The 24,204-nt window shown below is 41.0% G+C and overlaps 1 protein-coding gene across 5 annotated transcripts in view; it reads right to left on the bottom strand.

Annotated features, from left to right (window-relative positions):
• LOC106954950 (plexin-A1) overlaps positions 1 to 24,204 on the bottom strand; it is a 219,277-nt gene that overhangs the window by 93,411 nt on the left and 101,662 nt on the right. For all 5 annotated transcript variants that reach the window (XM_015044802.1, XM_015044805.1, XM_015044804.1 and 2 more), the window contains exons 5-9: positions 17,151 to 17,251; positions 13,213 to 13,336; positions 11,591 to 11,744; positions 9,908 to 10,007; positions 1,218 to 1,332 (exon numbers count right to left, since the gene is read on the bottom strand). In XM_015044802.1, the coding sequence (XP_014900288.1) occupies positions 1,218 to 1,332; positions 9,908 to 10,007; positions 11,591 to 11,744; positions 13,213 to 13,336; positions 17,151 to 17,251 (594 nt within the window). The remainder of the gene's footprint in view (positions 1 to 1,217; positions 1,333 to 9,907; positions 10,008 to 11,590; positions 11,745 to 13,212; positions 13,337 to 17,150; positions 17,252 to 24,204) is intronic.

Genomic DNA, 24,204 nt, shown 5'->3' with positions numbered 1-24,204 from the left:
GGCAAGAAAAGGATAAAGGAATGTCGAAAAAAATAAGTTAGCAACGTAGCAAGGGGAGAAAAGCAGAAAAGAAAGGAAAAAACACGAGGGAGGAAAGATGCAGAACAAAAAAAAAAAGGAGGCGGCCTGTGTTTATGCATGTGCTGCTGACTCCACTCGGTTCAAAACCTGCTAACCAGCCCTTTCCAAATCAGCACTCTAATCCAACAACTCCGACCCTTTGAGCCATGAACCTGGGCCCTTCGTCTCGTCCATTACTGGGCACAGAAGCTGTGGTTTAGCAAGCTTGCGTTTAGGATTCAGCTACAGCTTTGGTTGGGAAAGCAGATAAAGAGGAAAGCAATACGTTATAAGGCAGAGCAATTAATAAAGGCCAGTTATTCAGACTCTGCCGACAAGTGACGGAGGGGAGGCTTTAATCTGCATGTAGATAACACAGAGAGCTGGACCAGAAACATAAAGAGTGAGGGATGAACAGTCCTAATTGTGTGTACGCCCTGAGATGGATAAAGCACCGGTATAACCATCACCGGGGAGTAATACTGATTCCTTAAGTCCATTTTGGAGACATCGATTTCATAACATCTGTTAAACTTTGCATCCACCTCTGCTGAGGGTGTCAATAAAGAACAGCAGCATAAAACCCCATGCAGGTTGGTGTCCAGCCCTGCATGTTCAACAGGACTTGACAAATGCTTGATATGCCTTACATGACGCCTGCAGTCACTGCCACTTGGCACGATTAATATTAGCTTTTATGCTAATGCAGCATTTGGCTTTGTAAGAACAAGGCAGTATTTCCATAGAAACTCATTCATCCCAGCCTGTTTATGGCCTTATGGGCCACGACAGAATTATTGCTGCACAGTACACAAGCTGTTGTCACTGTGCCAAAAGCCAATATTACACATACAGACAGCAGACACACAGCAGGACGAGGGGAGGAAACCCCAGAGGCAAAAGGCACACAGGATAGAGGTGCAGATGAACTAATATCTCAACTCATGTTGCTATGTGTGTTTGTTCCTGCATGTGTACAAACATGGCAGCTATGTGAATGTGATATATTTAATACTTGCACATTTTGGAATAAATGGTCAATTTTATCAGTTTTTTTTTTTTTTTTAAAGAAGTAGCAAAAAAACAAATGTGTGCTGTTGCAATGACAGCCGTGCTGACTGTGGCAAAGCATTGGGGGTCGGGGGAGGTGGTCTTACCTCAGAATCGTTGACACGTCCCTCCTGGAAAGAGCAATCGTTGGCGTTTTGGGTGCACATGTGGCGGTACTTGCACCAGTGGCATGGGAAGGAGCCATTCACACAGGAAAGGCAGCTGGAAATGGAGATCAGAGGAGATCATGGAGGTAGTTAGCAGAGTCTGTTGCTTTTTTTTTTTGACAGCTTATTGCACCTTCATGTTAAATCTAGACAGAAGTAATTCATTTTTGTAAAACATTTGTAGAATTTTAAAACTATGACAGGTGGAAAAATGGTGGTATTAACAAATTGCGCTTTTAAAAATCATAAGCATGGACAAATGAGGTGTAGAAGGATCTAGAAAGTTTTAAAATGACTAAAATGTGTTCTTACAATCTGAGGTTCTTTTACAAAGATACCAAGGAAAGTACCAGAGTCACCAGAGCTTCATTGAGCTATTTATGGTCACAAAAACATACTGTGATGACTTAGAGGGTAAATATGTAAATATTCACATTTCTGTAGTTCTTAAAGCCAAAGAGGCACACTGGATGAGGAATTGGCCATTAGGCAACCTATGTGACACGGTGTACACTTCACATTTTTTTAAGTGCAAACAAAAATGTAGAAACCGGGTTATTTCTACTCAGGGTTATTTTACCGTGGGAATCTCCTACCAGCTGGTTGCCTGCCTCGACCATCTCCCAACAGACTATCTGCCTAAATATCTTTTTCACTCATCTTTTTTCGACATTTGTTCAACCTGTGAAATGGTTCTGTCCTTTCCACCTTTCATTCCCCCCATCTTTAGACTTAAAGCCTGCCTTAACATCCCTTTCATTCATCCACTCGCTTGAACCTCCCATTGCTTTCACCTTCTGCACATTCATAGACCTCTCCAAGCACCCTCCCCGACTCTCTGCATACTGTTACTCTCTTGTTACGTTCTTTTTATCCGCTCAGTGGTGAACCTTCCCATATGTTTCACCATCTCTACTAGGCTCTCTGTTCACATACCCCCCTCCATTTGCTTTGTCCCCCACATCCCCCCTGTTCTTTCTCTAAGCTCTCTTTCATCCAAGGGGCTAAGAGCCCTCTACCGTTTTTAATTCACCTGCTTTGGCAGAGGCAAGGTGCCGATAGACCGGCAGAAAGAGAAAGACGAGAGAAAGGAGAGAGGCAAAGAGAGAGAGAGAGACATCAAAAGCAGGTGGATTTCCCTTACAGAGGTGTATATACCAGGTATCGTGAGAGAGAGGAGGTGGAGAGGTGGCGGTCCCATGGGAGACAGATGAAACATAAGCTTGGATATCTGAAGATGATTATGAATCTATATGTGCACTCTCATATCTAAAGAAAACCCAAGGAGGAGAGTCATAAAGGTTTATGCATGCAGTTTCTCAAATAAGCGGAGAGAAATTCTAAGTGTGCGGCATACTCTAATAAAACCATTACTTGTTAGCAAATAAAACAGCCTCATGCCATTGCAAAGATTACTAAAGAGCAATTTACTAAAGCACAGTTTTAGGGTTTCATCTCTGTGCCTTATTTAGCTAGGGATTTGTGTCAGCACATGGTTTCTTGGGTAACAATGAAATACTGCATTTAATAAAGCTAAGATAGTAAGCAGGTTGCTTTGTGTTTCACCACATCTGCCAAGTGTAGATTTGTGTGGATCTGTCTGGAGCGACAAAACGCACACCCGCCCTCCTGACAAGCTCTGGAGTGTGTTTTAACCCTATGTAAAATGCCAGCTTTCCTCTTTTCCTTTATCCGCATGAAAAATGAGGGCTTTAACTCTTGAGCTCTGAGATGGAGCCCACATATGAATCCATCAAACCCTGACGTGGATTCATTTGGATCAATTAGGGCCGCTCGTTTGTTAGGTGCACACTTTAAGTGATCATTTCCACCCCAGAAACCCCCTCCTTTTGAACGAGATCAGAGGCTGGAGCTTAATTCAATCCCACTGCCGCTTTAATTGACCAATTTAGCATTGTGCTGACAGAAGCTGTCCATTTAGAATAAAAGATGTGCAGCTAAAGAAATAACAGGCCTCTTAATACCACACGAGAGCAAAGAGGAGATTTGTCAACGTTGCCAACAAATGGAGGGAAAGCGATTAGGCTACGCTGGGTTAGCATGCGGCGCTCAGATTTAAAGTCAGAGCCTGGGTTTTAGTCTGGTGATCTGTCCTGGGAAGAACAGATGAGAATCCGCAGATGGCTGGTCGATACAGGACAAATCGGAACATTACTAGGGATGTACTGAGATCCTTAGGAAATCAAACTATACAAAATTTCTTGACAAAGTTGGATTTGTCCTGCAGCATCCCATCAGTGTAGTGGGACATTCCTCACTCAGAGAAAAAGAGATATTTGGCTGTACTACAAATGGCTACGCATTATAATGTAATTTGGGTACCGTATTTTCCGCACTATAAGGCGCACCTAAAAACCTTCAATTTCCTCAAAAGCCGACAATGCATCTTATAATCCGGTGCGCCTTATATATGGACCAATATTGAGCCACAGCAGGTCTAACAACTACGGTAAGCAGCCGCCGACTTCATTTTCGCCAGTAGAAGAAGAAGCGTGCGGTGCATGCTAGGATAGTTGTCAGAACGCTGGTTTGTTAATAAAGTTTGACTGGCCTATCTCCCTACCGACCATCTAGAATCAGGTCGTCTGCAGGTCATTTAGCACCACGTTCTCCACCAACATGGTGTGCGTGAACGGAGAAGGGTGACCATCGTCCGGCCACGCCCCGGCCCAGTTGCGGAAGGCTTTCCTCGCTGACTGGAGTTGGACTGTTTTGTTGACATTCACTTTAGTGCAGCTCCATCTAGTGGATGCATAACGCAACTCCAGCCTCTACTGTAGCGTCTATTCTATGCGCCTTATAATGCGGTGCGCCTTTTAAATGAAAAAAGTTTTAAAATAGGCCATTCATTGAAGGTGTGCATTATAATCCGGTGTGCCTTATAGTGCGGAAAATACGGTAATTGAAATAATTAAAGTAAGTGTAATCTGCACTTTAAGTGAGATGAACCGTATCCAGACTAAGTAACCCAAAGGAAGTTTGTGATCAAACTTTTTCTTTTTCCATATGCACTTTAACCACTTGACTATGTCAAAAAGCAACAGATGCAGATGCAGAGAAGTACGTCAAACTACAACAACGAAGCTTTGACACAATAAGGCTGTTTGGGCGTAGGTATTTAAGACAAAGGCAGTTTTGTATTTACATCTAACAATGGCTGTGAGTAGAGGCGTTAAGTATGTATTATTTATTTACAGTCTGGATGAAGAGGGCATGAACACATCCTGCAGCTGGGAGGACTGGACTGCCTGGAAGTGTTTTGGGAGAGGAGCACAGTGGATGCTGCTTGAGAGAACAATATTTTCTGTCACATCAGAGTCACAGAGAGGCTCCATTACACCAGGAAAAGGACTAGACCCATCACTTATTGCTTTTTTGAAAAATAGTTACTATGGGATCAGAAAACTGTCTAAATGCAGCAACAGGGTAAAGTTGGCAACATTGGCATTATCTAGTCCAAGCCCCGACTGAATTATGTACTTGTACATATCATCTAAAACCCAAGTTGCAGTAAAATTGTGATCAGAATGAACTAGGTATAACAAAAAATGGATACTTAGCTTTCTAGAAAATACAATTAAATATTCAGAAAGCAATTTTAAAAAATTACCCCTAAGGAACATATGTGAATCATATGATTCACTTTTTTAAAATCTGTATTTTACCTTACCACTTAGTGCAATGTGCAATTACTCAAAGTCTCCAATTACACCTGAATAAATTACTGGATTTGTTGGAAGTTGCATTTTTGAAAAGTAACCGAGAAAGACAACAGAATCACTAAGATGACAACACAGCTCTTGAGGAACAAGCGCCGTTAAACCCTTAGATATTACTGAGGCGAAACAAATGAACATCAGCCAAGTTAGCTGGGCTCATTGTAATGCTTGTAAGTGTCTGTTCAAACAGAAACGATCACAATTCTGAATGTCAAAGAGCTTGGTTCAGCGGCTCAACGTTCATCAAAATACACTTCAACATCACCTTAACGCAGCAGGAAACTTGAGTCAAACAGCGAACAGCACAATGTATAGTTAGCGGCCCACATCAGTCATCACATCTGCCGCATTACCCTAATAATAACCATTTTTATCCAAGCTTACATCTTTTATTCATGTCAAATCAAGCTTGTTAGTCTAGCAGTGACTTTGAAATAATGAGAAAAATATCAGCAGGTAACTGCCTGTGTTTCTTTCTACTTTTATAAGCATGAACTTTCGAATAAAAGAAGGTTCCATTATGCGTCCAATCCGAGGCCAGCGGCAGCAACCCCCCGCAGCTCACTCTTCGATTGCTGCGCTCCCTGTCACGAGCTGCTGTTGGATCTCAAAGTCTCTATTACAGGCCGGGCGCACCCCCTCGTCACAAAAAGCCCACCTAGCGCCATTGGAGGGTGTTTGATTCTCTTTATCAAGGACAGGTTCTATTTTCCAGACCCCCCAGCAACGCCTTATTGCGCCTTCATGTCCTTTACCGTCGCCTGCAGCCAGTCGGAGGCTTTGAGCAGCTGGAGACATGCTCCCCTGTATACCCACGCTAGCATTGTTAATTTAAGCCTTTCATATTCAGATGCTAATCGAGATACACTAGCAGTGTTTCTTCAAGGCCAAACACAATAGGCCGATTCCCTGCTCGAGTGTCTGCTTGGTCAGTTTGAAAGGCTAAATACAAGCCGTCCTCCAGTGAGGCATGTCTGACTCTCCTGGACTTGGGCAAGCTGCTTATTGGCTGCTCTTCATTTCAAAGGCGAGGAGTTGAATTATTTAACTCCTCTAAGGAATTGTCAATCAATTTGATTAAAAAACAAAAACAAAAAAAAAAAAAAACTAGGACTCAATATTCATGCAAAACAAATGGTTTTACTGCATGTATGAGTTCAGCTTGGAAGAAAATTAATACTTCTTAAGTCTTTTTTTAAACTCATCTTTTCAAATACCTTTCTACTAAAAAGCTGATCTTTGAATTAAGTTGTCCTGGGGTCCACTACATCACACAGATTCAGAAATGATCTAATCTCTGTCCAAACTGACCACAGTGAGGGGAGGTGGTTCATATGACCTCATGCATACGCTTAAGCTTCAAATCATTTCCAGACTCTCCATCTTTATTAACCACAAGGATGTGGAATGAAAAAAAAAAAAAAAGAACCATATGGAAATATTTAATTAAGCAGTAATCATGGCCGTGGGTGATTTTCTATTTCAATCTCAGCAACCCTCAAACTTAAACTCTGGGGAATCTAATTAGATTAATACAACTATGCAAATTTATGGCATTTTTAAGAGAGCAGGGCCACGATGTAATCTACTGAGTAAATAACGAGGAGGGGCATGTGCTCAGGAGGACCCAGGGATTGGGCACCAGAAAAATCTGCACTGTACTCAACATTAAAGATTGATGACACCCAGGGAACTGATGCTTTCCAGTCTTGAGGTATACCAAAACTTTAAAAAGGTCATAGTTTCAAGAACAGCAAAAATGTTTCTATCATCCTGACCATTTAAAGTCCAAGAGCAAGGTGCTCACACAATCGTGCAGCACTGGAAGACACAAAGGTGTCACAAGTTATCAAAAAACAAATTAAAATGTTTGGAAACATTTCACTTTCTACAATATGTGACAAAAATATTAAAACTTCTCAATTAGATCGCCAGAATTTTTGGAGATGTAGCTGGATACAGCTAGCCTGGTGCAAACCAGACAATTGTTTTAAATGATTTGATTCATGCAGAAGGTCTGGACCTCTGGATATTGAGAAACTATCGCTGGCTGAAGGCCTGAACTATGTTAAAGTTTTAAATGATTGGATTTAACATTACCCAATCACCAAGGTTTGGTCATGATATACGTAATGCGTCAGCTATGAAGTTTACAGTTGAATGCGCTGTAAACAACTATCCTCCACTGTGAAGAGAGAAGTGTTGAGCCAAACAATATTTTTGCCAGCAAAAATTGTTTTATAAGTTCCTCCTCATAAAATTCAACCAAAGAAACATCGCTCAATGGAAGAAATTCCAGACGGAACACTGAAGGGAGATGAGAATCAAGTGGAATTGTGAAGGACAGCAATGGTCAGACTGGGAAACAGCTGGAGTAGGTTAATTTGTTCTGCCATGGTTCACCTCAGACCGATATGAACTGTGTGTGTTAAAAGCACCAATTGATACTGTTGGTTATCCGTTTATTAGAAGCAAGTGGATACTGTGCATTGGTTTAAAATGTTGTGCTCATGACCTCACTCAAGGTCATATTATGACTGAAAACTCCTACCGGCCCATCCCTGATAAAATCTTCTGCTCCATTTTCAGAATTAGTGTTTTAACACCTTTTCAAGGAGGACTTCTCCTTCACAAAGTAAACGTCTTCAGTGTTTTGAGAATAATTGCTTTAAGTGTAACCTTAGCTCTGTCAGGAATAACGGCACATTCTAGAAAACAAAGCGGCGCATGTGGCCACGCAGCCATTATGGCAATAACATTACCAGTCTGATCTCATCAGACTCCACACTTCGAAGGCCTGCCAGCCTCTGTATGCACACAGGACAGAGTGCCAGCTCCAAATGGGCTTCTTATTGCTGCATCTCGCTTCACCATCAGAGTTACTGGAGAAGACGCGACGTGGCCTGTCTGTAACTTCATTAAACACGTCCATTACATCACTCAAAGGTTGCATTAGATCAGCACAGAGAGCGGATAATATCAGAGTTCATTGGGGGAATAACTTCTAATGGGCAACTCTCTTTGCTGCATTGGATCCTCTACGCTTCTTTATTGTTAGTGAGAATTTAAGGCAATTGGGGAAAACATCCAGTGCAACTGTATTGCTTTTATATGATTTCTCTCCTAACAATTGGGAATATACAACCATAGGGTTTCCATCAGATATGCAAGGTACTCCAGATGACTTGAAGTATTCAAGAGGTAGAGCAAACACACTGAGGTCCTCATGGGAGATAATTTAAAAATGATCTGACACCATAAACCACCACACCCTTAACCAGCTGAGCTAATCATCTTTCTGAGGCAAAGGATTTGTCTGCAAGAGTGGGGAAGTGGGGCAACTGGGTTAAAGGTCACAATAACAGATTAGGTGTCTAAGACATCCACAGCATCAGTTAGCGCTAAGTGACACAGTGGGGAAAGGTGTGGTTGTGCATGCATGTGTCTACGCCGCTGTGTGTTTGTGCACAATCCTCGAAGGAGGCTCATCCAGTATCCAGCCGGGGGGTGGGGGGGGGGGTTGAGCGGAGTCCTGCCTGCACCCGAGGGGCCTTTGAGCCATCTGCTGCCCCAGGGCTAATACCCCACCAGACGTTTCTGCCTGCCCTGGATCAGCCACGGATTGACGGGAGGGACAGTATTGTGTGGGGTGGGGTCGAGGAACTGGAGGATTCATTTACCATGGTGGGGACTGGCCCAGGGGTGTGGCTGTACGGGTGGCGGATTTAAAAAGGCACAGAATTAAGGGCATGTTAAGCTGGTAAAGTTTATTGAAAAGGGCACAAGGTTTTATTTGCAAATACTGAGCATTGCAGCAATTTTTGTTTTCAATGTGAATAAGTGCAATACAGCAAATTTATAAAGTCAAAAAGCCCAGTCTATTTTTTAAAATTAAGATCAGAGTGTGTTACTGAGAGGAATTACAATAGACCACAGTGTAATAAATAAATCATTGAGGAATCATTAGGCTGTTGTCGGTCATGATAAAAAGCATTTAATTTCCATCTTGAAACTAAAATGTTTCACATGTACAGCACATTTGATTTTTCACTTCGACTGTAACACTAGCCTCCATTGGGGGTCGAAAAAGGTGGAATTGTGCGCGTGTGCATGTGTGCGTGTATATGTCTCATCATGTGTGACATGAGACGACTCAGAGGCAAACAAGAGGAAGAAGAACAGGAGGAAAAGAAGCCACAGCAATCACTTGTTTTCTTTTTCACGTTACAACAGCTAATATTAATGTAATTTAGCTTTTTACAGAGGAAAGGAAAGAAAAATGGATACAGTGAAAGAAGAAAGTAAAGACACGATGAAGGAAGCAAGGATGCAAGCCAGAAAGGAGCAAAGCAACCAAGGACAAACGGAAAGACAAGAAAGAAATGACGGAGAGAAGAAGGTGAGAAAGAAAGGAGGAAAGGTTACTGAAACCAAGTACGCAATGCAATGCTGCATAAGAAGAAAAGATGAGAGAAAGAAAAGAGGGAAGAAGGACAAGTCAGGGCATACAAGTACCCAAAGGCAAAAGGACAAACTTTCAGAAGAAAGAAAGAAAACAAACTTTCCCACACTTCGTAGGAGTTCAGTGCAACTAATTTCCTTCCTAGGTGGCCTAGTTAGTAAATTAGGTCCTGGGTGAAACTATTTCAAAAGGCCTCAGACATTTATTGCCGTCTGCTGTGAATCATGTAGGGAACACAGCAAATATGTGATACGGATTTTCTGGAAAAATTAAATCAGGATCCCCATAAAGCTCATCAGCAGAATGCTAAAACGATGTTCTCTCTGGTTCAGAAGAGGCTTGACACTATAGCTTTTTCAAGGCAATTATGATGCACGTATACGAGCATCATTGATATCTGATAAGATGATTTAAACATTCTCACTTACGATTGGTGGACGCTGCAGTTGTAGAAGACAAAGTCGACGCTGGCAAACTTTTTGCCCGTCTCTTTGGACTTCAGGAAGAGCTTCACCACCCGCTTGTCACCTGCATGGCATCCAAATGTAAATATATTAGAAACTACACTGTTCTCTCTCTCAAGATTTTGTCTGTAATTTAACTTTTCTTGATAAACAGTCACACAATCATATAGGAACAACAACAAAAAAAAAAAAAGGTTGGGGCATCATTTTATATAATTCAGCACCGATCCAGTACAACACTTTTTAATTTTAGATTGTTTAACCTGAAGAGATTACACACACACACACACACACACACACACACACACACACACACACACACACTGTAGCATAACAACACACTTCACCGCAATAGGGTAACTTTAAAAATAGCTCCAATTGGCATTCGGATGCCAGTAATGATGAGTGCTCCTAACAGGACATAATGGGCTGAACAACTTCCGAGTTGTCCCTTTCAAGAATCCCGAAGCACACAGTCTGACATGCTTTTTAGTGCTTTGAATATGAAAACGATGCAAGATTAAACTTCCGTTAGTGTGACAAAATTGGACATGAAACCAGTGCATAATTCCCATGAATAAAAAAAAACAAACAAAGATGAGGATATTTTTATCTGCGATGGCAAACCACACTGAAGTTGCTGCTTTGAAAAGAAGTTACCAAGGAAAAACATTCACTTAGACACAAAGAAGGCCAAATTGAGGCTGACGTAAAGAATTCAAAAGCATTTCTATTTTCAGTACATGAATGTAGAATAGTTTGTTCTTCTGTGAGGGAAAAGGAAAGCATATTTGTGCTAACAAGAACTTCTAATAAAGAGTAGACTGTAGCAGCTGTTCAGATTAATTTAACACTCTCCATTAAGCAAACACAAATTTATGAGAAGACGCATCAGCAGAGATGCATTCAGAAACTGGGTGGTGGCCTCCATCAGTGACCAAGACAGAATTTGTACTAATCTGATGTTTTCACAGTGAACACACCCCACCCAAGTACTTCAACACCATTCAGTGTAGAAGTCGTCAAAGTTAGCCATTTTCAGTCAGAAGGAGATAACGGAACTAAGAAGCTATTTAGATGCAACTTGAATTTTCTTCGACATCTAGAGACATCTCTGTGAGAGAGACCAGCAAAAGTTGTTCTGTCTTATCCCTTTGCTGGATTTGGGAAAGTTGGCAACTTTTTGGAAATCTCAGAGTTAAGCTAATGATCTACGATCCTTGGAGAATAAATACAGGTGCTGCTGTTTTAGTAACGTTAGCGGAAATAACTGCGCTAATATTTAATGTAACATGGAGATGTCGTTTTTGGTACTAATATAAAAATTTAGTGACCTTTCACTGCAAGAATGCTCAAAAAAATATTCAGAATCTTGTTCTTATAGCTTCTTACTGTGTAGTTCTAAAATAAAATAAAAAAATCTAATTATTGCATCTTGACAGTTTAGCTTTAATGAACATCATATCATGGTAGTAAAAGGCCTAATAAAAGAATGGCATAAAAGACAGAAATATGATCCATAAATCAACATGCAGAAATGTCATCGAGACATAGCTGCATCTCCACCTAACCCCGACCACACCCTGGCTACCCCAGTGACCTCACCACCCAATGACTTCACACTCATCGACTTTTCCAAGTCCTAACCTTTGTTCCTGGTGATGGGGGCGATGTCCCTTGCAGAAGGAGACAAGCAAAAGATATGTCCTCCCTGAATCCGTCCCTCTGTCTCCACGTAGTCCTCGAAGGAGCAGTTAACCCCCGCTGACAGATCGGGCACATTACGAGCCTGGAGGACCAGCTATGGAGAGAGCACGAGCGAGACGATCAGCGCAAGATCAATGGAAGGACACGGCGTAACATGGATTGTTATAAGATATGACATGGGGGTTAATGGGAGTTGTGGAGAAGGGGAGTGAGGCTTGGGTGTGGGGTATGCATGACAGGAACAGGAATAAAAGAGCGAGAGCTTGTGTGAATGGGTGTGCGCGTCTGTAGCAGATACTGGGAGGTTAATGTGTATCGTGCAGACGGAAAGTGATGGAAAGTAATCACTCAAACCTACATGGTCACATTAAGGAGACTTTGACAGAATGGGGGCTGTTAAAGACACACAGGCGTTTGCAGTGTTTTAATCAATGGAGACAGTGAAAAGTCAGGAACTCGTCCAGCTGGCTATCAACTCGGTCCTTGTTGGATGTTTTGGTCCACAGCAGTGGCAGGTTCTCTTTACGTAAATTAAATATTCTAGTAGTTAAGAATATCTGAGACAAACTTAAAGTGATTTTATTTTAAAGAAAAACAAAAAAGACTTAGTTAACAGATGTTAATGTCCATGCTTGAATTGGTCACTTCCTTTATTTTATAATACACTAGATTGTGTTTGGAGGCTTCCCTTTACTCCAAATCTAAATATTTTCAAGAATATAAACTATGCACTAAATGTCCATTTGGAACTGTTACTAAAGTCTAAACAGTTAAAAATGTTCCGATAATTTACAAATTTTAGAATGAGATGCAAAGTAGAAACATTTCTGAATGAATATTACAGAAATGCTCTTTATTTTGTGATGGAAATACATTTTGGAAATGAAGTCATTTCATTTAATCAAGACCTCATTGTGAGAAGAGACAGAGTGAAGATCATTATGGAGCTACAGCTAACGTAAAGAAATTGTTAGGAGTTACTAAAAGCTCACCATCCATAAATGTCCCTGAAATAAAAATCAAATGCAAGATATGCAGCTCCCCGTCAGAGATATGTTGTTTTCCATAAGGGCTCAATTTAACCCTGATTGAACTGAGATGCAGATTGCTTATGAAACTCAAACATCAGACCTTCAGTCTGGCTGACATCTCAAGTCTTCAGAGTAGGAGTCCAACTCGTGTTTTGTATCTTTGTTTATACTACCAAGTTCAAATCAAGACTCAGACTGAGTTCTCATCTCTGGTTGCTGGTTATTTTTCTTGTCTTTTAGCTTTCAGCTTTTCCACCTTCAATGTCAGTACTGATCTTAACATCTACCTTGATTTAAAAAAAAAAAGAAATAGAATGCATCATTTATAAAACATAAGGGAAATTACTGAATTAAAAGATCCTGCAATGAGAACAAACATCTTTGTTAATCTGAACCTGGAGTAAGAAGAAAATGCTCTTCTTTAAAGCAAACATCTGCATGAGTCCAATGCTTCTTGTGCCATCTTTACTTTAGCCTGATGATTAAAACATAGGCACAGCTGCGATATGAGCCAATGGAAAGCATACATACCTGAACTTCAGACATGGTGACAGATATATTTCTTGGCTGAACCGTAAGCTCCACGCACTCTCTCTGGTCCGAGGCGAACCTCCGAGGCTCTGAAGCTCGTTCACAGCGGTCCTTACGAGAACATCTAGGAAGAGAGGATGCAAAGGAAAAGGAAAAAGGGAAAGGAAAAAATATGGAGGATGATGAAGACAAATAAGGAGGGAAGGAGGAGGAAGAGAGACAGGTTACAACAACATGTTAATATCCATATCAATATGATAAACATGCAGCTCTAAGTGTCAAAGAAAGGAGACTATTAAAATATAAAGAGGACATTATATCATGATTTTATTTCTTGTGTAATCTGTGCAAAAATTCCTACGGTGCAAAGACAGCTACTCCCCCCCCACCCCGGCCCAGAATCTCTTCACGCTGCAGGTCCATCTTAATCAAACTTCTCTGGAGACATACAAGCAATCTCCAACATTTCTTTGGACCGATAAAATGCAATTCCAGTCTGCCCCACATCACCAGCGCTCCACCTCCACCCGCCTTATTACAAACCGACTGATCGTGCTAAAAATCAGCATATGCCTCGGGTTTTTTTTTTGTGGTCGTCCCGCTATTAGCTATTCATAATGCATTTACTTCACCTATGCACTAACAACAACTGGTCCCAGTGGTGAGAAGAAAGTGCTGATGTGGCACTCCGCAAGGCCTTAACAACATGACACAGGCAGAAAAAAATGCTAACTGCCTGGCCTGCTCCGTACAGCAGCTCCCCACGTTCCCTCATTTGGTTAGCTTTCACTCTCGCTCAGGGGGAAAACGCTGTCGCCAACCACTCCCCAGGGAATCACTGACACACACACACACACAACACACACACACACACACACACACACACACACACACACACACACACAGAGTGGGGTGACAGCAGAGCAGTACAAAGGTATGGACAGGTTTTCTCATTATGAGCCTCTTTTCTTTTTACTGCTCATGTGATGGGGACTGGTGTAACGCCGTAAATGAAGTCTGCTCTTTTGTCTGGAGACACCTGCATCTGTGAGCTAACGTCTTAATTTCCCTTCAATTCCACTGCTGATTGAGAACACTGTGACTTTTAATAACATGTGGCTGAAAGCACCAGAGGGCTAAAACAAAAGCTTATAAATAATTTACCTATTAATATGTTGCCATATTAAGAGCCTCACACAGATTTGGCAATATTAAGGTGGGAAATAAATGCGCTGACTAAAGGACAAAAGGTTAACGTGAGCCCAAAGTAGAAGGTTATAGCTATTGAACTGGGACTCAGATGGTGTGTGTGTGTGCGTGCGTGTGTGCCTTGAGGAAAGAAAAAGGTGGTGATATGTGCTGTAAGTTTAATTAATGACATGAGAGATGATTTTATGGCAAGCATTTGAGGCTCTCCAAATAGGGTTCAACATTCTGGCAGATTTTAACAATATGTAACCAGTCCACCTCCCCTGGGTACACACACAGCACATATGGGAAATTAATATACCATATTTTGCTAAAGTAGTCACACCCATTTTGACATTTGGTCCATATGTATTCTCTCTGTACGGAGCTGGGAGAGCATAAATCATAGAAGAAGGGGCCCATGGCCACTCTGGAGGAGCTGCAGCGACTGTCAACAGGCAAACATGCTAAAAGGTGTCAAACTTTTTGGATTACATACCATAAGCTTTGCCAGGAGGAAAACTAACACAAACCATAACACGTCAGAGAATGTTGACAGGGAGTCGATGGGAAGATGGATGAACCTACTTCAGGAAAGTTCTGGAAGTTTGACGCCGCAAAGCGTAGGACAGCTACCCTCAGCATACAGCTAGGGTTACAATATGATGGTTTGTATTGGTCCAGTCAAAGTCGACACTAACTTATATTTAGACCTGATCTCACCGATCTCCAGCTATTTTTTTTCAAGGAAGAAAGGACAACCGTTACAGTCTGTAGATGTCCAAAGCTAGTAAAGACATTCCCAAAAGTACTGCAGCTGTAATTACACTGAAAGATGACTTTTCCATTACCACGGGAGGGCAAAGAGAAAAGCTTGCAAACCATTCAGTTTTGCAACAGGAATGTCATTATTTCATTATGCAAATGAAAAAAATGTGTACAAGTGAACATTTTTACTAAAGCCCTATACGTTCCTATTCATATTAATCAATGTGTTAGGGTTTATTTAGCCAATAAATAAACCCTATTAATTAGCATTTGCTGATTAATCCAAATGCTAAAGTTGCTATCTTGCACAGAAACTTTAAAGCAACCAGGACCAAGCTGAAAATCCCACAACAGCACTTAAGGTGAAGCACCGCAGGTGTGCTAAACTGTGTTCACACCAACGAAAATAAACTCGGCAAAGAAAAACAATGGTGTCAAAGAGGAGGCCAAGCTGTGATTGTATTTGTGTTTCAACAACAGGTTTATTCAGCTGACAGATTTACAAGGTTTTATGCTCTTAGAGGCACCTCAGTAAAGCGTTAACAGGGTGTTCAAAGTACAACCTGCCACTTGTGTTCACTTTCACAGGATCTTAGGAAAAACAACTGTTTTAAATAGTAACGATTAAAAAAAAACACAAAAAAAAAAGTGACACCATTGCCTTTTCAAAATCTCCACTCATCTGAACTCAGATTTTTCTAATTCGTGTAGCAGAACTTTGATTATCTGCAGAGATCTGCTAAGGATTCTCACAGGAGGTCACATTAACCTTTTTGAAGTCAGGGTAAAGTCTTCAAGTCGTTTGTCATATTGACAGGTCGCAGCACATGGATCTTGAACTCCAGCGTTATTTATTTCACAGGCATAATGTGACAAGCAGCTGCAGACCACCTGTTGGAGACCACTGTCAAGCTGGGAGGTGGGGGGCTTAACTAGCTATTGATTAGACTCATCGCAGACGAAGGCAAACAGTGTTTGAACCAGAAGCTGGAAAACTGAGTTTAACCAATCAAAAACATAAAACCTTTACAAAACTTGTGGGAAAAAAATCCCTGTGTGTTAAGACATTTTCTACATTAACGCAGGATTATAACAACATAAAAATATTCCTTCTGGCTGAAATACAACTTTCTCAGCGTAATCAGGAGGTGAAATAAATGAATGACATTTATACTTTTCTTTATATATCTGATTATCCTAACTATGAGAAAAGGTTTAGTTTGACTTAAACTAGAGCAGGTGGTTGAGTTTGTTAGAGATATTTCCCTTGTTAAGGTTCCCAACAAGGTTTTGCTTTTTCACTCTCATCTGCTGATGCTAAAACTGAAATACTACCTCCTCCGTCTGCATTTCTGTTAACATATTTGTCCTATGGTGAAGTCAATGAACTGAAATTTGCCAAATATATTTTTTTGTTGTTGTAACCAAATTTTAATTGTTTTAGGAAACAATGCTTCAAAGAGAATGCAAAGTAAAATAACACTTAACATTAAACACAATAGTCTGTCTGACAAAGTATTAATAAACATGTAGAGTATGCATGAGCAGGCAGTAGCTACCAAATGTAAGTTTATGTCTACTAAGGGTCTAAATAAAGTCAAGTGCAAGAGCTAACATTTATTTACAGAGCTGATGCTTCGACAAACACACACTCTGTAAATTGCAAAAAAAAAAAAAAAAAGTCAATTATAGTGATAATAACTATGACAAAAATGATCAATCACTGAAAGACAGACTGAAATATGCCAAGTAGAATTAGGTCGAAAAGTAGAGACTAGTTATTTAGAACTAACACAATTTATTCAAAGATAACTCATTCCTTCTGCGTGTGATGAAATTAATTACCATTTAAGTTGTAGAGGGACATAAAAAGGAGTTCCTCTGATTCTTACTTTTTGTTGACGCAAGTTACAGGAAATATGGTGCCATTCTAAAATATAACATCGCAGAAATATGTGGAAATGTGTGTGTGAAGAACTTACACGTTGTGGAGAACACACCAGCCACAGTGAGGGTCTCTGGAGCCCAAGCACTCCCCACAAGTAGTGTACTGCTCGCAGCTCTCCACTGGAACTCTCACCACCTGCGGAGAAACAAAAACCAGAGACAGAGATCTTAAGAAAAAGGATCAGTGTCACCATAATCAAAGGAAAAATATACAGCAAAGTCAAGCTGCACACATTCAGTTTCAAATATCTGCTCTGCCAATAGTCAGTGTGCGTTTGTGCCGAGGCGTTTTCTCTCGTGAGAAATCGGTGTGTGTGTGTGTGTGTGTGTGTTCTGGCCAGCGACTCCGGGTTCAGCTGTGTGTGACAGCCTTCAGTCAAGCATGCAATAGCTGAAGACTTGCAAAGCATGCTGGGACACCTGACAGGTGGCTGTGGCGACAGCACCTGATTGACGGCTGACCTCAGAACAGCAACAGGAGGTGGAGGAGAAGGACATTTCAGAGAGTAGACTCTCAGGTCTGCAAAGCCTGCTCAGCAGGGCCTTGTTGCATCAATGTGACACGACTCTGTGTGTGTGTGTGTGTGTGTGTGTGTGTGTGTGTGTGTGTGTGTGTGTGCGTGAGCATGTGTGTAATCACCCCAACACATCACCACCACCCCGGTTGCACCAACCTGGTGATAGGCTACAGATGTTACCTACGAAGCAAGATCAAGTGTGCGAGTTTAGCCCCTCCACTTCAGTTAAAGCTGATGACAGATGGTTCACAACATCGCCCCACCGGGCCTTACAGTGTGCTTGTGTGTTTCAAGATATTCACAGGAGATCGAGTGTGTTTCAACGTGTGACGGACAGATTGCTAGCATATGTTCGTAGAGCCGGTGTGCAAAAAAAAAAAAAAAAATGGGCATGGGGTTTTGGAACGCACACAAGTGTTGCAAGTGTCAACGCTGCATTTAACTTTTCTTCACTGACGAACCCAAATTCTGAGATGCCGCCCGACTCGCGTTTCATCATGTGAATGAACACACACAGATGAAACCAGACATTGAGATGTTGCATAAAAAAAGAAAAAAGCTATTTTTCCTTTGTTTTGCCTTTGGTCTGGGGTTGATACAGATGTTTCGTAGGTTAATCTCTGGGACATAAAGCACGTCTCCTCAATAATGGCTGGAGATTTAAATGGCGCTTATAGTTGCATGTAATTACTGGAACACATCATAACCGGAGTCAGTTCTGTTCCCAACATTCTGTTTTTTTTTTTTTCCTTTTTAATTTCCCTTTGTTCAGAAACAAGGAAGCAGTGTTTTTGTTTGGGTGCTGTTTAAAGGCATAGTAGTGTTACTGTATGAAATTTATGAATTTGGAAAAACAGCTATGTAAATGTTAGGTGCCAATTGTTCGTACGTATAAACTTTAAATAACAGACCACAGCTGATTAGTGATTAGCAAAATTAAACACTATTTTGTAAAATCTTTCCACACATATAAGTATAATGATCAAAGAGTTACTAACATAAGGTAACACTATGTTAGTGTTACCTGTTTTCAGGTTTTCCCACGAAGCAGTGATGAGGAAGAGAGACAGTGATGGATGTATGGAAGAGAAACGGGTTTGTCATTAGCTGCAGGACAGAACCCAGGTGGACGAAGGAATGCAGTTTCAAGCTCTTTAACTGGACCTGGGACTTTTCCATAAACATGACGAGACTCGTTTGTTGGTTTGGATTGTAACTTAAAGGACTAAGCACCATGGTTCGAAGATGGAACCGGACAAATACAAGTAAATTTATAAAGATAATCATCAGTCAGCAGCAGGTAAATCTGAGATACTTTGGTTTGATCAGGCGTCATCATGTGTCATAAAGGCCCCAACAGGAGCCACATTCAATAGAAATAAGATGCAAATACAACTCTTTTTAAAAAAGATATGATTTTTTTTTTTTTTTGAGAATGTTTATCTTGGTGATTCTACAAGAAATCTACAGGCATGCCATGGTGAGGACACGGGTTTAAATACATGTTTGTTTACAGGTAGAAAATTAAAGTGTAACGGGACAAGGTGGCAACATGTGGGTAAAATAAAAAAAAAGATGAACCAATCGGGTTTTTATAGGGCCAATGCAAATTTAGAATTTTCTTGAAAATTTTGTTTCTATTAAAAAAAAAACATAAGACAAACTGTATTGGTTTTGAATCCAACACTATACGTCACTATACATGCTGTTGCTTAATGCATTTCTGTAGTTCTTTATTTTTACGTGTTAAATTTAACATGAAAACGCTAGAATATTTCTGTATTTGCCACCAAACAAAGAGGAAATCAGCCAACTCCTCAATTCTAGGAAAATAAATGGTAAATTTCTGGAGAGAAACAAGGATATGAATCGTTTAAGAGCCAAACAGACCCAGAGTGGCCTCTGGTAAAAATATCTACTATGTGGTTACATCTTTTTCACATTACAGCTCTTTTACTAAATGAAAAATAACCATCCAAAGTAAAAATGGTTCTGTAACCAAGAGCAAGTATTACACAAATATGGGTCTGAAAAAACTATCTGTGTGAAAATCGGTGAAATCACAAGTCATTTGTACCAGAAGGACAATTTGAATTTCCACCTCTGCACATCACACAGAAAACAAGCCATCGCTTCCAGATTTCTTTATCAGGCCACTTCTTTTCCCTCCATCCTCTGTCTGTTTCCCCGCCATCATCATCCCTCTCTGACCATCCCATTCATTTATTATATAGCCAGAAACAAGCAGCCACTCCCTCAGTTTCAAGTCAATAAAGTAGAACCCACTACAGTAGCTTTCTGGCTGGCTTTGAGCCCAGAGAGAAAGACAGATGAAATGATGCAAATGAGCATTGAAGGGAGCTGGAAGGGAAGAGAGAAGAAGGAGGTCATCTCCTGGAAGTGCAGGCGCGATGGATGAGTGGAGGAAAAGTGTAATTGAAGACACACACAGGGTGAATTGGCAAGGACATTTTACTGAGTAGATGGAATACGGTGGCCGACGTCCGGCTATGCGTTACTGTCAAGCTGAACCGGAGCGAGGTTCTCATCTTAAAGGGGTGATAAAAAGGGAGACAGAATTAAGTGCATGGGTGTCTTTGATTACATACGGCGGACAGATGTGGAGAAGGAGCTTGCACAAGCGAACAGATGATAGATAGAAGGCTGAGAGCGAGAGGACATCCCATGGGACCCCGTTCATTGACTTTATGATTTCACCAAAAAGAAAAAAAAAAAAAAAGAAAACGGAGAGACAGGGTGAAAATGTATGTTCCCAATATCACCATGGAATCATCCCATTCCCACTTCCTTCCCCATAAATCCTTTTGTCTGTTATTAAGGACAATGGTTTACATAAATCATGCTAACGGGATGAGTCCTTGGTAGGCTGCCATAATCTTATCACTGGCCTGTGTTGTAATAGTGATTGTCTGTCATTCACAATTGTTCCTGAGCTCATAATGGTGAAGACTTGGTGTGCTATTTAGTGGTGGTGCCACAAAGTTGTTCATGTGGTGGGCAAACCCATCACTGTTGCTTTTCCCAGCGGGGATATAAAATACTGGGAGTGGGGGAAGCACAAGCTCCAAGAGGACACACAAAATTTGTACGCATGTGAATGAGCGTGTGTGTGTGTGTGTGTGTAGGGAATGTCGTCTAACCACAGACACAAATTTTCACTTTCCCCCCACTTCTCGTGTCTCCCGATGGCTCTTTTAATGAAAGCCAATTCCAGACAGCGCGCCACATTACTCCTTTAAATGACCTTATAAACCAGACCCACCATCTCCCTTCTCTAGCAGTGACTTTATTTACAACAGCAGCCGCTGCTGGAACTCCGTCCTCCTTTCCCGCCCCTCCTCCTAACCATGTCGCTAAACCACGACATCTTTGCACAATAAACTTTCCACCTTTCCTCTCCGATCTGTTTTTACAGAGAGCCATCACCTGCCTTTTAACATCCAGCTAAAAGGCTTTGCAATGGTCACCCCCCTTCCCAAGACCCAGAGGAACTGTAAAGCTTTCAACGCAGCTTTTCATTGGTTGTAAAATCTAAAGACATAAAAGGATCAGCCTTGTTGTAGGGTCTTTTTCTCCCCCCTTTTATTCAAACACTGAGGGAGTCCATCGTACAGTAGAAAAGGAGAAGGCGGTTGTCTGTGGATCTGCTTTATCATAAGTGAACACCTTTCATTTAAAGTAAAGCATTTTGCTTTGTTTCTTTAAACTGAGCCTTACGGCGGTAACGCTGCAGCTCCTTTTAGTGTTACGACGACAAAAATGAGGCATCAATTATTTCCAGTTAGCAAAAAAAAAAATGAATCATCATGCAGTGGACAGCAGTGAAGCAGGAACGCCCACTGGTGATAATCAGTGCTGGGTTATCTCTGAAGTCAGAACCTGAATCTGGGAACGACATTGAACCCAACTGAACTATTTTACAGTAACATTACAAAACCTGCATGATTTGCTTGTTAGACCTATGGCAATATTTTTATTACTGTTATAAATAAAACACAGAACCTGCAAAAAGTTGGCCAGCAATTATATTAAAGATTTAATTTCACATACATATTCTTTTAATTTATTTTTCTAAACAAAAGGACATGCTTTTTTTGGATTAGATGTCCAAGTCTAGCCAGCTTCATACATTCTAAAAGTACTTGTTTTTCCTTCTAAAATTTTGTGCATTTATTTAGACATAATGACCAAAACACACAAGAAACTGCAAAGGACACCCAGTTTAACACGCTTCTGGAAGGAGAAGTGGAAGCTTCATATTTCCAGTTAGATCCTTCTCTCGGTCTGCAGCTTCACAATCTTCCAAGAACAAAATGTTTGCAACACATCCCAAAACTTTTAATGGATCATGATGGGATGATGATGGGACAAAACTTTGCTGAGATATGGCAAAAAGTTTGTATTCAGAAATTGTGAGAAACCTCTAACTTTCCCCAATCTAAATACCAACTTTAAGAGACTTTTCTGGGAAGCTTTGAAGTTTCAAACTTGGAAAATCTATCTTTTGAGTAATCGTGAAACTCAAAATTATATGCCGTTCTTCAACTAAATAACCAGTGCAGATGGATAAACACATTTGTTTCTCCTAACCCTGATGAACTCGTGTTTCAAGCGTCAGCCTGTGGGATGGTGCTAGGAAACAAGCATCACCATCGCTTCTCAGGGGCCTCTATTCGGTGAAGCTACATTAACCACACCTTTATTAAATCAATAACCATCAATCAGTTTACAACTTCTCCTGGATTAATTCAAGCAGATGGTAAAAACAAATCAATTTCTTTCCATATAGCCACTAAACGCCCCAGGATGACAGAGGAGCTGAGATCACACAGCTTCCTAGGCTGCAAATGTAGCGCCAGTGGGAGCTGTGGTTCTTTATGCTTCTTGCCAACAGCGGTTCATTACAACTAAGCGGAAGTACATTCATCCAGCTACCCCTGAGGTGCGGTATAAAAAACACAAAAAAAACATGGCTGAACACAAGGTATCCCTGTTATTAGCAAGACACTTCTACCAGCACCGGACTACCTGCTGAGAGCCAGCGCGCGCGGATGTGTGAGCGTATACGTCCAAGCGGGGGGTCATATCAAAGACTGGGTTAGCATGTGTGCATTGAGTGGATTGTAAGGGGCTTAGGAGATCAATGGTAGGCTAGGCTGGGCTTGATGTGTTGACTGATTTCAGATAAGCTGGGAGGCAAACACGACAGGCAGAATTCGGCCCAAACTGCTCCAAACAGAGAGAGGGCGAAGGCACGGCTACAACGAACCTGTGGGACAAACGCGAGGGAAAATAACATGACATTATCCGGTGTGCCACTGAAAATCGCCTTCTGTCATGTTGAGCTTGCTGAAAGATTGCTGCTACAATTCAACTGTCATTTTCTGCAGGCCTGTTTTATCAAATTAGGCCTTTATGTCTCACAGTGGAACAAAATAGTATCCTCAGTGATAGCTGTGATATCCGACAACTCCCTTCCTCCAGTATTTACACCTACCAGCCTTTCCTCCTGTCCTTGCCATCTTTATGCGTCTCATATCACTGCTTGAGCACAGTTCTTCTCTACGTTTTTCCCTCAATATAATTTATCTCTCTTTATTATCTTGCTGGATTTTTAACAGCTGCCTTTGTCTTGCTCTCATCTGAAATACTGCTTTGATTAGAATTCCAACACAAATAAGAGGCGGATCAAGCAACCTATTTGTTTGAGTGTGTATATCTGAGCGTGTGGAGATTGCGAGTTCGAGGACGAAAAAAAAAAAATAATTATAATTCAGATTCCTCAAAAGTCAGACCAAGAAAACGTGTATGTAGAATGTATAAATGCACATTGTGCAATCAAAACAAGCTGATAAGCAGATGAAACCCATGACTGGATGCACCTTTAGACTGTGCCTCCTTCTTATTAAAAACATTTGGAAAGCATTGGACTCATTTTCAGTAATTAAGCTGCAACAATTAAAAACAACACTAAGCAAACATCATGCTCCTTACAATTTTTGCTTTTATTGTTCAAAGCTAAAATTATTTGCAATAACAGAGGCGACAACAGAGTGGTTACAAAAACGCATCCCTCTTCATCACCATCCTCCTCGCATGGACTTTTCTATTACCTCCTCCAAAGTAAACTAATCTCCAGCTATAGGTCAATATACTCTCAGCCTGTGTGCAGCCACTGTTCATTATAATCTGTCTGAGAAAAACTTGGACAAAGACAAAGAATGATATAGGTTTAGGAGGAAAAAAAATACAGAAAACAAGAAACTAGAATAGAGGGACTGTAACAAAGAAGGAAATGAGGAAAAAGGTAACTGTGGTCAGCTGAGGTATCTAGGCCTAGAGGTCTTCTAATTAAGTGAGAATGCGAGCAGCCGTCTGCTTGGTAAATGACTCTGTCACTTTAGTAAATGGACCTGGTGAGGAGTGAGGAGCCACAAAGCTGGCATTTCCATTAGCACTGCCAGGCGAGCCTCCACGATACACAACAGCTGAGGTAAGCTGAGTAGAAGAAGAATCAAGGAAAGAGTAGGTGAATCCTGCTTTTCCTGAT

The sequence above is a fragment of the Poecilia latipinna genome, unplaced genomic scaffold, assembly GCF_001443285.1.
Source record: "Poecilia latipinna isolate Pla-1442-1.1 unplaced genomic scaffold, P_latipinna-1.0 Scaffold692, whole genome shotgun sequence".
Lineage (NCBI taxonomy): Eukaryota > Metazoa > Chordata > Actinopteri > Cyprinodontiformes > Poeciliidae > Poecilia > Poecilia latipinna.
Note: the sequence above shows the minus strand (reverse complement) of the source record. Positions and strands in the feature narration are given on the sequence as shown.